The sequence below is a fragment of the Gossypium arboreum genome, chromosome 4 (assembly GCF_025698485.1).
Source record: "Gossypium arboreum isolate Shixiya-1 chromosome 4, ASM2569848v2, whole genome shotgun sequence".
In the NCBI taxonomy this organism is placed as follows: domain Eukaryota; kingdom Viridiplantae; phylum Streptophyta; class Magnoliopsida; order Malvales; family Malvaceae; genus Gossypium; species Gossypium arboreum.
The window spans coordinates 116561145-116577183 of record NC_069073.1 but is presented as its reverse complement, the minus strand read 5'-3'; the positions used below and the strand labels follow the sequence as shown (position 1 = coordinate 116577183).

General features: G+C 33.4%; 3 protein-coding genes across 20 annotated transcripts; 1 reads left to right on the top strand and 2 right to left on the bottom strand.

Moving 5' to 3' along the window:
• The first annotated feature begins 324 nt into the window (after positions 1-324).
• LOC108457734 (transcription factor SRM1-like) lies at positions 325-4488 on the top strand. 12 transcript variants are annotated; one of them, XM_053026536.1, is made up of 4 exons: positions 329-596; positions 1555-1661; positions 1828-2238; positions 3630-4488. In XM_053026536.1, the coding sequence occupies exons 3-4, from the start codon at positions 1862-1864 to the stop codon at positions 4114-4116; spliced, it is 864 nt and encodes a 287-aa protein (XP_052882496.1). In that variant the 5' UTR covers positions 329-596; positions 1555-1661; positions 1828-1861; the 3' UTR covers positions 4117-4488. The 12 variants fall into 12 exon arrangements, with proteins under 12 accessions (XP_017612330.2, XP_052882500.1, XP_052882496.1 ...); XM_017756833.2 differs by lacking the exon at positions 329-596 and adding an exon at positions 700-947; XM_017756837.2 differs by lacking the exon at positions 329-596 and adding an exon at positions 942-1061.
• Positions 4489-6236: 1748 nt separating this feature from the next.
• LOC108458242 (uncharacterized) lies at positions 6237-10180 on the bottom strand. 2 transcript variants are annotated; one of them, XM_053026534.1, is made up of 6 exons: positions 9960-10180; positions 9058-9169; positions 7984-8869; positions 7764-7869; positions 6956-7161; positions 6237-6729 (listed from the first exon to the last, which is right to left on the bottom strand). In XM_053026534.1, the coding sequence occupies exons 3-6, from the start codon at positions 8718-8720 to the stop codon at positions 6462-6464; spliced, it is 1317 nt and encodes a 438-aa protein (XP_052882494.1). In that variant the 5' UTR covers positions 8721-8869; positions 9058-9169; positions 9960-10180; the 3' UTR covers positions 6237-6461. The 2 variants fall into 2 exon arrangements, with proteins under 2 accessions (XP_052882494.1, XP_052882495.1); XM_053026535.1 differs by having other exon boundaries at positions 9058-9166; positions 9960-9995.
• Positions 10181-12927: 2747 nt separating this feature from the next.
• On the bottom strand, positions 12928-15303 carry LOC108458311 (FAD synthetase 2, chloroplastic). Of its 6 annotated transcripts, none has more exons than XR_008281284.1 (7): positions 14910-15303; positions 14680-14732; positions 14451-14586; positions 14168-14343; positions 13248-14056; positions 13118-13187; positions 12928-13021 (listed from the first exon to the last, which is right to left on the bottom strand). XR_008281284.1 is itself a non-coding variant. In XM_017757661.2 (5 exons), the coding sequence occupies exons 1-5, from the start codon at positions 15146-15148 to the stop codon at positions 13539-13541; spliced, it is 1122 nt and encodes a 373-aa protein (XP_017613150.1). In that variant the 5' UTR covers positions 15149-15303; the 3' UTR covers positions 12928-13538. The 6 variants fall into 6 exon arrangements, 1 of the variants encoding a protein (XP_017613150.1); XR_008281285.1 differs by having other exon boundaries at positions 13118-13176; XR_008281283.1 differs by having other exon boundaries at positions 13118-14056.
• Positions 15304-16039: the final 736 nt, after the last annotated feature.

The following is a 16039-nucleotide window of genomic DNA, read 5'->3' as shown; positions in this document are numbered from 1 at the left end:
AATTTTTAGACAAATTGGAATGAAAATAATAGTTTAAATACTAAAAATAGAAATAATTTAGGGTCAAATCATAAATAAAACATTTTTCATAATAAATGAACAAATAATATTCTTTTCCTAAAATGAGAGAATTACATATTCAAAATCATAAAATTAAATTCAACATGTCAAAGTAATTTTATTACAGTAATTTTTTTAAAAAATATTCTAATAAAACTATTTAAAAGTAATTAACAAAACAGGTCCAAATTACTCAACTGCTCATTCATTGCATTTTGACTAATTTTACTCTTTTTTTACACTTTGGCAAAGATTCAAATTTTGCTTTGATTTTTTTTTTTTTAAAGTTTGTCACTATGCAAGAACACCACAATAGAAAAAGTGATGATTTTATAGTCAAATCATTATAGATGCTCTGCAACTGTTTATGGTTATTGCTGACACCTAAATTTGTTTTTGGTTGTTTGGTGTCTCAGAAACGGGAAGAAAAAAGACAGAGAAAAGAAAAGAAAAAAAACCCAATTTTCTTTGTCAGATATTAATGGGAATTGCAGATTCCATTGTGAGGCAATTTCTATGCCAGTAATCTCATGGAGGTGATGGACCAATTACCATTTCTGCATCTTTCTGGATATTTCATAAGAACCCATCACCATCATGTATAATTTCTTTGTCTACCCTTCGTAAATTTCTCAATAATTATGCCTTTTTTAAAGCTTCTTTTTTTTTTCCCTTTTAAACCATTTTTTGTTTTCTTCTACCTAAATTTTTTACTGCTGCTATATAATTAGAATGAAAGAAAAAGAGTTTATTTTATATTGGGTTAAAGTGTCAGTATCTTGATAGTGCCATTTCCATGAGTTGTAGGTGGTCTTTCATTTTTATGGCGTTTTCTACTGTTGTTGTGAACACTTTTTAGGTTTAAATAAGGAGACAACAAAGCTGGGGTAAGTTTTTTTTTTTTTCTTCTTTTTTTGAGTTAAATTCTTGAAGTTACTGTGTAGGTATCTTGAATAAGAATTAAATTACCAGATATTTCTGAAGAAACCTTTATGGTAGTGGTAGGGTTATTTTATTTTACTAGATGAAATTCTGGGTTTTCAGTTTTCTATTCGATTTTCATTCTTGGTTTTGATTTGAACTAGATTCATGGTAATTCTTTTGATTGATTAATTAGTATTGGAAAATAGTGAATGAGTGAACTGAAGTGAAAGAGGATAGTTTTGTTGTGTGGTTTTGTATTGTTAAAGCTGTTGTTATCAAACGAGGTTTTAGTTTGCAGAGATTTTTGTTGAATTTAGAAATGGCAATTTAAATTCTCAGTCTATATGCATAGACTTTCTGGATTCTTTTTTTTTTTTTTAATTTGGTTTTTCCATTGTCCCTTTCATATATTTCGCAATCGAAAACCCTAATCATGTTATTGTTGAATTCACATATTAATTTCCTTTATTTTAAATAATGTCTTGAATTGCCATATGCTATCTTAGATTTTATGGTTTTGAGATATTTTTCTTTGTTTTAACACTTTGTTGCCTTTTCATTCATCAATAGGTCAGCAATCCACAAAAGTCTAATTTTTGAATCGTTGAGCAAAACATTATTGAATTCTTCACATACTTTTCTGGGGCTTTCTGAATTTTCTTGGACTTCGAGCTCCAGTTAAGCTTCCTTGGCTTTTTCTGGGTTTTTTTTCTCTGTTCTTGCATAGCTCATTTACTTGACATCCCTGCTTCCTTTAACTTAAGTATTCGAAGACCTTTTGGAGATGGATTACAGACTATAGTGATTTCGACTGTTGGTGAATTCAGTTCTTTCTTCCTGCAGGTGATATTCTGGATAGCTGATTTGACAAGCTTAGATGACCGTGGAGGAAGCCGATAGCAGCTCCAAGTGGAGTAGGGAGCAAGATAAGGCATTTGAGAATGCTCTTGCAACTTATCCTGAGGACTCTTCAGATCGATGGGAGAAAATTGCAGCTGATGTACCTGGAAAAACTTTGGAAGAGATTAAAGAACACTATGAGCTTCTAGAGGATGATGTTAACCGGATTGAATCTGGTTGTGTGCCTCTGCCGCCATATAATTCTTCCGAGAGTTCAGCAGGAGATGAAGGAGCTGGTAAGAAGGGGAGCAGCCATTCAGGGAATTGTAACAGTGAGTCAAATCATGGGAGTAAAAATTCAAGGTCAGATCAAGAACGTCGGAAGGGGATTGCTTGGACAGAGGATGAGCACAGGTGAATAACTTTTAATGGTTTAAAATTCTTTATTTTTCTGTTTTCATTTTAGATTGATTATATGCCTTTAGAAGAATCTTGTTTAAGTTACTTTTCCTTGTAGAGCTTTAGTACTTGGTGTTTATACTAACTTGGTGTGCTTGTCATGTATTGGTTGTCTTGGATTCTCCCGTCCTTTTCATATATAGAATCCTTGATTCTTTTTAGAAAGTTCCCAAAATTTAATTTTTTCCAGTAAAAATTCTATTTCATGACTGTTGTTAAGGAAGCTCTACATGCATTTGAAGTCATTGGGATCTGTGAATAATAAATCTGGAAACGATGTGAAATAACCGAAGGGAACATGGAAGAGAGATCTTGCTTTAAAAGAAAGGGAACAAACAAAGACAAACTGATCATAAATCTTAACTTATGGACTACTTGCTATGGTATGGTGATGTTGTCAGTAGCTTGTCATAATGTTGTAGATTTCGAATTAACATGGGCACTCATGATAGTGCAACTCTCACGGGCTCTGGTTTTGTAACACTGTTAAAACGACTTCCCGGAGGCCCTCCCTTAACTTGCATAATCTTCTTTAAGAGTTGTTTCTATGAGGCCTTGGAAAGTTTGAGATTGGGAGAGACATTTAGGGGATCCCCTTGAAGTTTTAACTGATATATGCTGAGAGATTATTTGGAAGATTCGGATAGGAAGGAAAGGTAGGTTCCATGCTTTAATATGCTGCAATTAAAGTACCCCCTCCTTTTCGATCTATTATCAGTAACAGTTAGCCTTTTTGAAGGTTGTGAAAATGTATGTAGGGGGATTGGAGTTAAATGTTCCTTGTAGTGGCTCTATTAAAGTCTATCTGAAGAGACAAATTCTTATCATATAGACATTGGTAATATTTAAATACACATTAGGCTTTCATAGATATGCTAGTTTTCTGGGGTTGTCTAGGCTTGAATAATCCTGAGTTGTACTTTGGCTGAGTTAATGCTTAAGTAAATTTTGTGTTAAGTGATTAGGTTTCTAAATACTGCTGTAATTTTGAACAGCTTGAGATAACTATGGGTTGCATGTGTGGCTTTTGAACATTGAAGTTGTCATCAGAATTTGTATCAGACACATATTCAGACATGAGTATCGTGTATGACCCTTCAAATAAGAAAAAAAATTGAACATACCTGTGTCAAACATCTATCCATATCCAGCTTAAAACTAATTGAGGTTTCCCCCAATGTAAACGGCTGTGGGATTTATTCTATCTTCATTTCAATACTGTTTATACTTATCCTTGAATGTGAGACGTCTTTTGATATTAATTTGACAAATAAGCTTGTAATATTATGATTTTGATGGTGTTTAGTCACTGTATTTATTTATTTATTTTAAATCTTGAAAAACAGGTTATTTCTTCTTGGTCTGGATAAATACGGGAAAGGTGACTGGCGAAGCATATCCCGGAACTTTGTGGTCACAAGAACGCCAACACAAGTAGCAAGTCATGCGCAAAAATATTTCATTAGATTGAACTCAATGAACAAAGATCGAAGGCGATCTAGCATCCATGACATTACCAGTGTTGGCAATGGGGATGTTTCAGCACCCCAAGGTCCGATCACTGGTCAATCAAATGGCACCGCATCCGGGGGTTCTGCAGCAAAATCAACCAAACAGCCGCCCGGACATTCTGTTGCACCACCCGGTATCAGTGTGCATGGAGTTCCAACTATGGGGCAACCAATAGGTCCCCTCATCTCAGCAGTTGGCACGCCAGTGAACCTTCCTACTCCGGCACATATGGCTTACGGAGTCAGAGCAACATTACCAGGAGCAGTGGTTCCAGGTGCACCCGTGACATACCCTATGCCGCATACATCTGCTCATAGGTAATACAATGATGTTTAGCTACAAAATGTACAAAGAAGGCTACTTTTGCTTGTGCTGATATTAGGTCACTGTGTTTTCCATTTCAGCCTGAATAAAAGTTGCTTAATTGCAAGCACAAGTTATGTCTGTCATTTATTTAATCTAAAATAAGCCATAGGGAGAGAATTTACATGTATTTTTTTTATAAGAAACTATGAAAAATGAAAATGTAAAATGTGGCAGATTTATGGGTAGGACACCATTTTGGCACCTATTTTTTTTTTTTCAGTGCAACCATAAGCATTAGACTAGGTGGATGCTTAGGAATTTTATGGGAAAAAATGTTGTATAAAAAAACTTGGTCGATGCATTATTATATCAGGAAAGTTATTCGAATATGCTTATTTTTTTTTACGATTGTATTGTATTTGTATATCTCAAAATCCTTTTTAATGAAGTTTTAAACGTCCCATATATTTAAAAAAAAAAATTATTACATGGACAAAATTGTTAATAGGATGATAATTGTGCAGGATCGGAGAAGATGTTAATCTATCATCACTCTATAGTTGAGATGTTTTGCCCCACCATTCGTATGTATAATTTTAAACATTACCTTACCACTATATGAATGTTGCTTCCTCTTTTATCTCATCCCGCTCCACTTTAATTCTTTTAGTTATTTTCAATATTTCAATCTTTTTAAAAGTAAGTGAATACTTAAACATGATTTTTTTTTAACAACTTTTTACAACTTTACTATTGTAATAGCTATATATATACAAGAGTAAAATAGTATATTAAATAGTTGGACGGGATGGAGTGAGTAAGTAATTACCATATTCACTCATACTTATATTCACTTTTTTAGTAAAAAATTCTCCATTCAAAATGAATTGATTTGAAATTCATCGAATTTTACAGTCTCTAATAATATTAAGAGGTATAATTTAATATTTTCTGGGAGATGCCTTCAATGATACGAGTAAGGGAAGGATTATTCAGATAATTTATTTCAATTAGAATCCTCCAAAAAGAAATTGATCTAGTTTCATTTGCTCCGATTGAAGCTTTACATGGGTGGCAATGAGGATTATTTATATCAAAATTCTAATTGTTGAGGGGATAGATTCTTTGAGAGAAATTTTTAAAGTGTCATCAATCAGGCAATCGTATCGGTGCTCAGCAATTGAATGCATTGTCTTGGGTCTGGGCTTTGTCTCTCGACTTTGTGGAGAGCCTTGTTGGTTTACAAAGTGGGAGGACCTCAGTTGGTGGAAGAGACACATATTTGAAGCATGAGTAGAATATTAACCGTGGTATCATATCTCCTTGAAAAGGCTACTTATGCCTTGTTTGATGGTTCGATCTCCGCGCGTACATCTTCCACTATTAATTATCTGCACATCCTTAAAGTATATACTTTCTCCACCAACCAAGGCGTTCCAACTTCGTGGACCAGCAGGGCTTTCCGCAAAGTTAAAGAGACAAAATCTAAACCTAAGACAATACGTTCCGCATTGATTGACTGACAGATAACACTTCGAAAACTTCTCTCAAAAGAGTCGATCCTTAAGCAATAACCTAAAACAATAAATTTATTTAAATTAATTATTCATCTGATGTTATTTAACTAATCAATTGCATCATAATTCCAATCCACATGTTTCAACCAAAATACAATATAAAAAATTTAAAATAAGTTCAATTAAAATCAATCAATTAAGTAATTATATGATTTTTATTCCAATAATATAAAGAATAAAAATAATACCCAAATATTATTAACTGAAATGATATGAAAACTGAAGTAGAATCTGGAGTCATATACCTCAAAATATTAAACCAATCATTACAAAATAATATTAAAAGAACTAAAAAGTTGGACAAGAGCCACATGGCTTTCTAGAACTGATGCGACATGATAATGTTGAACCGACAAGACTATGTTGAGTTTGAGGAGAAAAAATCTTGTATGAAAGAGGGTCAGTTGCTTACCTCATTGGTTCTCACTTTTGAACCCTAACTTTGCATGCTATTAATTCATTTCTGCGTTAAATTCTTATGATTGAGAATATAAAAGATTTAGCATATTAAAGTATTTTCAAGATACTTAAATTTAATACCAAAAAAAAAAAAAGATGTTATGGAAATTCAAATATGATTAAAGTAGCTTGTCTTTACAAAAACAATTATCTTGAAATTCTTTCAAGGCAAAAGAAGAAGAGTATGAGTAGTATTTGACCAGGAGAGACCTTTATGAATGAATGAATTTTCATATAAAAATTGATGGGTTTATTATTCCTCCCCTAATGCCACCTTGTCTATGAATATGGGTTATTAGTCAGTGCTTCGATGGCGATACTTACTTAAGAATCTTTGCAACAAGTATGCACACAGTCCTCCAAAAACCGGCTGAGCTGACTTGTATACAGTTTTGGGTCATTTCTAAAATGATCAACATGAGGTGTGGACACGAAGTTGCATGCCCGAACCTCACGCCCGGATCTCTTCTGCTCCTCCATAAACGATTCCACCCGTTTGGCAGGGATGACTCGATCCGCAGAGCTATAGATATATAACTGTGGACAGGTAGGTTGTCCAGATGACAGCAAGCCTACTACATTGGAAAGCCTCCTGCAAGATGAAATGAGATGGAGTTATGTTAGATATAAAGCGGAAAGGTTATTCCGGCTAGGATCGTAAATATTTGGATCGGGCATACTTCTTCCCGGAATGAAAAAATTGATAATTCTGGCCTAATGAAAAGCTCTTTGAATGAATCAAACATCAGGTATGGAATTAGAAATAGTGAAACATTCATTCCTTCGTGACCAATTTTTGAGGAGATTATTATTACTACCTGTTAACACCAGGAAAATTCAAAACCACCCCAAAGAACTTCTCCAGGACCACCAGCAAAGCAGCTTCAGTTAGTGCAGGCTTCGGTTCTGAGACTTCTTTTTTGCCGATTAATGTCCCCATACCAGGTTCAACTGATCCTGGAAATCCTTTTGTTGCAACACTATGTTTCTTCAGAAAAGCGGCTGAGAAACCTGAAGCCCAGACCTAAAAATTCGAAAAACAAAAGCCAATAAGCATTTCCAGTGTATTGATCAGAAACATGAACTCCAAACTTAAAAGCAAAAGAAATAAAGAACTCCAGAAGAATGAATAAACATATAATCTACAGTATGTTCCGGCCAATGCCAATGTCCAAATTTCTTGTAGAAAACATTGACAATGTAAGGACAAAGCAGGCATAAATTAGTTTCTGGTTTCTATGAGAACTGCCAATGATATAATGGCACAAAACAGAATCACGAAGAACTAATGTATCACAGTACTAGACGATCACCAACAATTATACAATATGCTTTTGCTTGGGAACATCCACCTAAATGCAAAGCATGATAAAGGGACACTAGAAACTTATCAAAATTTAAGCGCAGACTGGTCAATGATCCTAACCTATTTTGCATTTTCATATAAATAAATTCCCATTCTCAAATAGCTTATAACTACCATTTTATTGATAGACTTGATTATTACTAGAATTGAGAAAGTTATAACATAAAACGCTACCACCATGCATCTACTTTACATCGGTAAGATAATGTTTTGTTAATCAAGTCAATTATGTATGTAAAACACCTTCAAACATCGTTTACCTGAGGGTCAAGGGCTGCAACAGGGGCTGAATCCACAATGCAACCTCTTATCCTTCCCATTAAGGAAGGATCCTGCTTCTGAAACTTCTCAAGAATAACTCCATATCTGTAACAATTCCAGCCCAAAAATCAGTTCAGGTAATTAGCACAAACAACAGAAATCAAATTGTTCCTAATGAATACATGCAAAAAAAATGTAGTTATCTGAGTGAAAACTCACGTTAACCAGCCAGTATTGCTAAAAGTGTGAAAAACCAGGTTTTCCCCATACTCGTCTTCAAGCCAATCAGCCAAGTGATTAACAAGCATGTCGACGTTCTTCTCAGCTTTCCCACCATCTTGATAATTGATAATATCAATCATTGGAAAGGTGAAGGTAATGACATGATAGCCTCTGGAGGTATACCAATCTGCATATTTCTTGAGATGTTTCTGCTTAGACCCCAACCATCCTAATAAGACTACAGCTGTGCGAGACTTAGCTGTCGAGCAATCAGAGTTCCCAGAAACATCAATGGCAGATGGCTCTGGCAAATGCCATCTGTATAAAACATCAGGGGATGAGGTAGGGATGTTGTGTTTAAATGCAACAGGCTTTGATGCTTTAGATAACTCAGCTGACTTGTATAAATTAACCAGCACCGGAGATGAAGCAATAGAAGAGCTTTTGGGAACAAAATCCCGGCCTGAATTTGGAACCGGAAACTTAACACTAGGGATAGGCACTCGGATTCTAGTAACAAAAGAGAAGTTTGCAAGCTTAGAAGCTGATATATGATCCACAAATGAGGACTTGGGCTCCGGTAAGGAACTAGATATTGAAGTTCGAATTTGTTCAGAGGTTGAACAAGTATCCCACGATGGAAGCTTAACACTAAAATCGGCAGAGACCGAAGCCACGGCCACCGCAGCAGCGGCTGCTAGAGGACGTTGAATGATTCCTGACAAGGAACCCATATTGAAAACCCAAAAGACAAACTACCATACCAATATGAACCAGCCCACAAACAAACATTAAAAACCCAATCCAAAACTCATAAAAAAACTCAACATGATCAATACCCAGAAAGCCAAAACACAAAAGAAAAAACAAAAACAAGGCTCACCTGCGAAAATAAAGAGAACCCATTTATGACCCCAAGAAATTGAATCAAATAGATAAATAAGAAACGTGAAAAATAAAAAAAGCAAGAAAATGTTGTCAAGAAGCAAATAAGCAAAAGCCAAGGTTGGCACTTGTCAAAGCAATGGCATATTCGATGGCTATTGCTGTATATTCTTTTCCTATTCTTACCTTGTGTAAATTAAAAAGGGGTTTGACAAAGAATCGGGCTGTCAAAGAATGGACATTGACAGCCCGAACAATATCAAACACCGACCAAAGAACCCTCCTTTGTAGTCTCCTACTGCAAGAAAAGGAAACTTTTTTCATTCAACCAAAAAAAAAAAAAAAAGAAGGCCACAAAACATGAAAGTCGTTATAATAATTAATTGTTATATAATTTAAAAAAAAAAAAAACAGCGCGTGCTTGGGGTGTTTTGCAGAATCAGCCTGCTCAAAAATATTTCCACTAATTGAATGCCACGTGCCTTTTGTTCAACCCTGCACGACAGGGATTGATAATGTATTGAATGACCCTTTTGCCCTGTTGGTTCCCCTTTTTTTGGACCCTTAAAAGGATAGGGAAAGAGATTTCAATATAGAAAAGTTAGGTTAGGGGTAATATAGGAAAATCAAATTAAATAAACGCAGTGACCTAAAGGAAAGAATCTTGGATCATTGGATGTAACGTGACGCGGTCAAAATTACAACTAACAAAAAATAAGAAAAGGGAAGACCTGTGAAAGTGAAAAAACGGCAACCGAGTCAACTCGGCCACAACTCAGTTACCGCCAAGAACACGAATAACCGTATTAGTCGTTCATTATTCAATGATTTTAAAAAAGAAAAGTCCAAAGGGTTTTTCAAATTGCCAGACGAATTCACAAAAAACAAACAAACAAACAAAAAAATGAAACGATGGAAATCGAAACGCGAAGAGAGAAAAGGTTTACGATGATTGAGAAATTAAATGCAACCCTAAATCATGAAAAAAGAAATGCAGGCCATGGAAAATACTATACAGATTTGGATTAAGATGAGGATTTCAAGAAGAAGACAAGAGAGAGAGAGAGAGAGAAGGATAAAGAAGTCACCTGAAACTCCTAAAGGGTTGAAGATGGTACAGGCGATTTTAGATTGCTTGGTATTTAAACTTATTTGAATCAAATGAAGAGAAGATTTTTGCGGTTTGGGTTTCGATTTTCGTGACGGAAATAATGCGCCCCCTCTCTCTGTAATATTTGTTGTTTTTCTTTTTCCTTTTTTTCCCCCATAATTTCTACGCTCTCAATTAAAAAGATAATTGATGCAAATTTTGGAATATATCAAATAAAAATTATATTAAAAATAGGGTAAATTATTAAAATAGTCACTTTTATTTTTTAGATTACATTTTAATTACTTATGTTTAAATGTTACGTTATCATATTATAACATTTTAATCATTTAACGTTAATTGTTGTTAATGGTGTAACAAGAACTAACATGGCATGTTAAATTATCATATCAAATGAAAATTTTATGTTAAATTATACAATTGGTCCCTATATTTTTTTTGTTTTGAGAAATTTATTTTTTTCTTTTACGTTAAAAGAGATGGAGAAGGGAGGAAAGTAAAAGCGAATTAAAAAAAAAAAAGGAAAAGTTAAAAGAACATAAAAAAAAGTGTTCTAAAACAAAAAAATATGGGGACCAATTGTATGATTTAATTTAAATTTTTTATTTGAAATGATGATTTAATGTGTCACGTCATCTTACCATTACACTGTTAACGGCAATTAACATTTTAGTGACTAAAATATTATAACATGTTAACAGAAGTGATTGAAACATAACATTTTAAACATAAGTGACTAAAATGTAACTTAAGGGGAACAAAAGTGACTATTTTGATAGTTTACCCTTAAAAATATATTCTTATATCTTTTCAATCTTTTTCAATTTTAAAATTGAGAAAATTTAACCCTTAGAACTTCAGAATAATTAATCATTATCAGCTTTAAAAGTGAGCAATTAAAGGATAATCAATCACAACATTGTCAATTATACATAATTTTGATTGATATAAGAACAAATTTAACTTCAATATTTACACGTTTACACAAATATTGGAAGCTAAACTTATTACATCAAGACAAAATTATTAGAATATGTAAATTTAAGGGCTAAATTTATTATTATACAAATCAAAATTATGCACAATTGACAAAAAGACATTAATGTTGTGATTAATTGTCCTTAGATGTTCACTTTCAATTGATAAAGATTAAATTTTTTAATTTTTCTTTTTTGAGAATGACCAACTTAATTAATATAAAAATTGAGAAGGATGGGAGAAGTCCTTTTACCTATATTTTAATTGAAGAAAATTCACATGATTGAAAAAATCTACTCACTTAAAATTACTTGTAAAATATTAAAAAATTTGGTGTAATAAATTAAATTTATTATTAGGACTGTGATAGTCTTGATGTTTTCTTTATTAAAAAAGAAAAAGTATCTAATTATTGGTAAATGAAATTTATACCATTTTCTTTATATTTGATTAATATTCATATTCCTGTATTACAACATATTCATACATGAAATTATCGAGAAAGAAGGAAAAAAGGATAAGGTTCCTGATTTATAAACTACAATGCATTTGATCTGATTTATTAACTACTGTACATTTAATCATGGGTTGGGTTATTCGTTTAAATTTAAAAGGTGGAAGAATTTAAATAAAAAGATAGATCTGAAAAATTAGCTTGGACAAAAAATAATACTCTTTTTCTAGAGAGGCTAGGATTCGAACAAGATTTTTTGGCTTAGACCCGATCTGAATTTGCTTAATTTTTCACTACTATTTACTATTATTCTGCTATTGTTTGTTGCCATTTTGATGTTATTTTGCTATCATTTTACTATTATATTATTACTATTTTATTAGTATTGTTTGAATATTTATAATTCTTGTTTTATTATTAATTTTGCTATAATTTTAGACTATATAAATTTTTTATACAAATAAGCGCGTCAAGCTTATGTTTAATTTTTTATTTAGACCAAATTTGAGTAAAATTTTAAACCTATTTTCTAAATTAAACCGAACCTAAACCTAAAAAAACAAACCTAAAATTTCACATTAATACAACCCCGCCATTATTAGGTTTAAGTAAGAGCAGTGGATGCCATACTGTTTCTTTCGTGTCACTTATTATTAATTTTTTCCCAATTCTGATTTTAATTCTTTTAATTATGACATTTCGTTCCTACATAGCAGATGTAGAGAAATGAAACTTGAATGATTCTTATATTCGCTGTACCATTTATGTCATAATTGTTGTATTGTCTTCGAGAATGATTAAAAATGTGCCACAAATGGCCAAAACCAAGGATGTTTAAAAGTTAAGGTGCTCCAAATCAGCTAAATACTGAATATGTATGTGTTTGACATCATAGTATCTAGGGTACCCTAGATTAGTAGTCATAATACGGTATTATTTTTTCTTTTCAATTACCAGATTATGAAAAGTTACAAAATGATCACCCAATTATTCAGGTTTTATCTTTTCTTTAATCACCCAATTATCTTGGATTTTTGGATGTTTTCATTTTTACTTGCACACTCATGATCAAAAAAGAAAAAAAAATATATAGTTGAGTGATTATTTTATAACTTTTTATAGTTTAGTGACCAAAAAAGGAAAATAAAAACATAATTGAGTGACCATTTTAAAACTTTTCATAGTTGGATGACCAAAAAAGAAGAGTGACTACTAATGTAATTTACCCTAATATTTATTGACTGAGTTTGGGCTATAAGGGGGTAAGGATAAGGGGTTCAAAAATTAAACCCAAAATTGATGTCAAATAAAGACTTGAATATAAGTACTTTGTCACTTCACTTGTGGTTCAATGATAGTAATAACAATGTCATTTACTCTTAAGAGCAAAAGATGACTTATAAGTAACAAACTCCATGCTGTTTTATCAGCAACATGAACAAATAAATGCATGCATAAGCATATTGAACAAGCATAAAGAGCAGAATTGTTCACAAGAGCTAATCAACACAAATTCTAAATTAACTTTCAAACACTCCATTCTCGAGTAAACTGTATACTTAAAGTGAATCAATGAAGCCTAAGAACTTTCGAAGCCGATTACCAACCTATAAATAAATCATGTTCTCAAGAACAAATGAAAACAAGGCTAGTTCTACAGACCAGAAATAAACTACAGGATATATATGGTTTCCCAACTTTACCCGTAAAAGTTATACGTCATCCATGAACTTGCTTTTCGTTCCTTCAAACCATCAATTGACTGAAAGCATACTGAAAGATTCATTAGAAACAAAAACCAAGCAATAAATTTAAAGATTCACACGCACTCACCTATACTGTGAAGGTACCGATAGATGAGATCCTTCAAAGCCAATACAAATTCAGAAATAATTTCGAGTCAGCTAACTAATCAATATGATTGAATGAAAGCAGTTCCTGCGAGAGGAAAACATAATTCATTTCCACCTTAACGAATTGGATATGAACCCTATATTCAATGATTTAAGTGATAAAGGAATACAGATCCTCTCATATGGGGTATATATGTATATGGTAACTGCTCTTAAACCTGGCTGAGAGTTCTCACCCATCAAATACTTTCCTGAAATGAACTAAACGAAATTAACTCTTTAATTCACCAAATTCAATACACAAGACCTGTGATTTTTGAGAATAGTCATTATCACAAAAATCTACCCGATCCATCTCTAGATGGATATGCGACGTGTCAATAGACACCCTACATGTTACTGCATTTTGTTCTCCAAATAAAAGAGAACAGTTCTCGTAAAAACCATCTTTTGGTGGTAGATTTAGCAAAGAAGATCTTGGTGCTGACATCCTTCGTGTACTAGCAGTACTAGTTAAGCTTTCCCAGTCTTTAATCGTCAATAATAAACGATGCGGGCGGCCTAGAAGCTCTGACACATATTTCATGTCACCTTCAGCTAAAGCCTGCCGAACACGAGTAGATGATACTTGCCCCCTGTCTTTTAAATCTAAACGGTTCATATTTCTTGCATCTTGGTGCCTGTCCATGACAGAATTTATTATGTAAGCACCCATACCAAACTCATCACAGAGTCTCACCAATTCTGAGGCATCACCAGCAGCTTTATAGCCAAAGCGATAGTTTTCACCTGTGACAATTAGCCATTGAAACGACCTATTTCAAATTATCCGGATGAAGCTTTTACTCGATAATATCGAGATAAACAAAATCCTAAGAGTTGATATAGCTTTTAGTATACCTGCCACAACTCCACAAACTCCGAGCTCCCTTGCTAACTTCTCTACAAACTGCCTCGGACTAAGATGCCTAACGCTCATAAACTGTACCTGGAATTCCTTGGGAGCCACATTACCACAATATGGAGCCCAAGAGGAAAGAACACGCTCACGATCACATTGTGCAACTACGGGTGGCCTGTCCAAAACCATACTAGTCTTTAGTGTAACGAAATGAAAATAGACAAAAAGCTTTACAGCATTACACAAATATTATATGTATGTATATGTGTATATTAACTTTACCTAGGGTCCCAACCAAGAACTTCAGCCATTCCTACAAATGACAAAAGGTATGGGGTTCCAACCTTTGATGCTTGAATTGCAAGTTCTCTATGACCAATGTGAAGAGCATCAAATTTTCCCAATGCCACTATCCCTCCTAGTGTAATAATATCAACAAATGACATAAATATAGTAACACAAAAATATGAGTTACGGTAAAATAGAAATGGAGAAAAACATGAAAAGAAACCTGCCACTGAGGATAGTGCTTCAGAGGGCTTCTCATGATCGTCTTCTCGTTGGCTTTACACAAAAATAAAATTTATTTAGATGCTTCGAAATACAAAAAAACTAACACAACCAATTCAAATAAAAAAAGGAACCCTACGTCAAATTTGAACACCCATTTAATTAAATTGATTGAAAAAAAAAAAGAAATTAAAGCAAACTGCTAAAATTATGTAAAAGAAATAAGGGAACCTGAAGGAGTCGGGGGGAAAAGGAATGTCGCCGGGGGATTTGGATTGAAGACTAGAGGAAGAAACAAATCGAGGATGAAATCGAGGATTATGAGAATTATTATCTACAATCGCGGCGACGGTGGCGGCGGCGGAGGAGGGAAGATTAACCGAGAGAGAAGAAAGGTGAAAGATTCCGGTGGAGCAAAATCGTGAACCCAAATTTTGATGAGAGATGCGAGAGCCGCCACAAGCCAACATTTTTTGTCGAACTTTTATTGTTATTTTGTTAAAATAAATAAATAAACGAAGTGTAGGATGTGTTTTGCTGCAAAACTACATCGTACTGAAGAAGATGAAGTAACAGTAAGTAGCAACGGGTAGGGCTTTTGCGGCTTTGCGCTTTACACCATTAGTGATTTTATTTTAGGCTATTTTCTGCTACTTGTCTTATTTAATTAATTTCAACGAAAAATATTTCTAAATTTTTCTATCATCCAAAATTTATGATTGTCGAAACCATTTTTTGAAAATGGAAAATCGACTTTTGAAAACGAAAAGTTGAGAGTCGTCACTAATTGTTTTTAATAGAGTGTGATTAGATCACCTTAAAACGCAGCGATTTTGGTCTCGAAAATAAATAAATAAAATTTTCAAAGCACGATTTTGGTCTGCGAAAATAGAAAATCGGTTCGAGTCGATTCACGTCTGAGGAAGGATTAGCACCTCGACACGCCCAAAATTGGTACTTGATTGATTATTTAGTGTCTTAATGTCGAAAATTAAAGATTTGGACAGAGTTCAAAATGCGATCCTCCTTTTATTGGCTTTTAAAACATTTAGGTAAGTTAAATGTGTATTAAAGACCATCTCACCTCAAGGTAAAACATTACATCCAGTACGTTAGGACACAACATTTTTGACCCTCAATTGTAAACTTGCCTTTAAACGTGCGTTTTAGCTTTAAGAGGATATTCGAATATTCAAAATAAAAAAAAGAAAGCGAAACCCAGTACGTTAGGGTACGATTCTTCGAATTCTTTAACTACCAAACATTGCCTTTATTTTGAAAATTTTTGAGAGTGAACTGGTAAGAGGATATTCGAATATTCAATACAAACAAAGAAAGCGAAACCCAGTACGTTAGGGCAC